Source organism: Halyomorpha halys, unplaced genomic scaffold (assembly GCF_000696795.3).
Source record: "Halyomorpha halys isolate HHAL.00 unplaced genomic scaffold, Hhal_1.1 Scaffold426.1, whole genome shotgun sequence".
Classification (NCBI taxonomy): Eukaryota; Metazoa; Arthropoda; class Insecta; order Hemiptera; family Pentatomidae; genus Halyomorpha; species Halyomorpha halys.
Window position 1 is genome coordinate 255,293 of NW_027108013.1, and position 1,123 is coordinate 256,415.

The 1,123-nt window shown below is 32.7% G+C and overlaps 1 protein-coding gene across 1 annotated transcript in view; it reads left to right on the forward strand.

Annotated features, from left to right (window-relative positions):
- LOC106682589 (ankyrin repeat domain-containing protein 50-like) overlaps positions 1–1,123 on the forward strand; it is a 9,162-nt gene that overhangs the window by 3,042 nt on the left and 4,997 nt on the right. The window contains exon 2 of the mRNA XM_014423529.2: positions 256–344. Within this exon, the coding sequence (XP_014279015.1) occupies positions 294–344 (51 nt within the window). The 5' untranslated portion in view covers positions 256–293. The remainder of the gene's footprint in view (positions 1–255; positions 345–1,123) is intronic.

A 1,123-nucleotide genomic window follows, 5' to 3' on the forward strand; every position in this document is an offset into this window, starting at 1 on the left:
TATTTATTTATAATTTCCCCCAAAAAAACGACAGGACTTTTTGAATGACCTGGTATATATATATATAAAACATTAGTTTCATCTACTATATCGATTTTATCTTTATCATTGGTGTATAAATTTTGTATATTATTAATCAGTTTTTTTTCTAAATTTCAAAAGTTTACATATCTACTTCATACGGTCAACTATCTTCTTCCAATAAATCTCAAGTGATAGTAATTCTTTATTGATTGACCTTTAATATATTTCCAGACAATTATATCCATCACACCTGCCAAAGGAGTGGGAACATGCTGCTATTGCCGCTTTGGCTACTGGCGATCCTCGTCGCAACTTCATTGGTAAGTTAAAGATCTCCTTCTTATGATCTCATTAGAAACTATATACCAAACCATCCACGAAATGTCCTGGGTCCACTGAGAGTTATTGAGGATTAGGTTCACATTTCATAGTCGCATTTACTTCCCAAATAAATGATCTGTTATCTTCGAAAATCCCCGGAATAGTCCCAAACGCACATTCCTCACTCACTCCTATTCCTTTTGAACATAAGTGTTAACCATCTTTAAAAATTCTCTAATTTGTTATGTGGCTTCCTAGGATCATAAAGAAATGCATAAAAAAATATAAAAGATTTAAGATGCGTAGTAGTTATAAAAACGGCTGGAACTCTGGTAAACTGGTGGTAAAAAAAATGATGGGCACACGTCTGTATTCGACGTTTAATTAAATTAATTGCCCCAATCCATACATGTAATATAATGTATTATATTAATAACAATCAAAATGAAATGTTTAATTACAACATTATCAACGAAACAAAAACCAAACAAACTACTAAAATGGCCAATAAACAACTGATTTCATACCACAGAATGTATACCCGTTGCTATGCGACGACAAAAAATTAATCCCCACTGACATTACAAGTAAAATTAAATGTTTAAACACTACGTAACTCAGGCAGACACAGTTTGGTAACAGAATCAGACGAACTATTAAGTTAGCTGATTTTAAGTCGTAGATTTATGATCCGTTGCTAGGCAAATCCCACTGACTGTTATTTCTGCATTTAAATATATTGTCACCTGTTGAGCAGATTCGATACTTAGGACTCCAT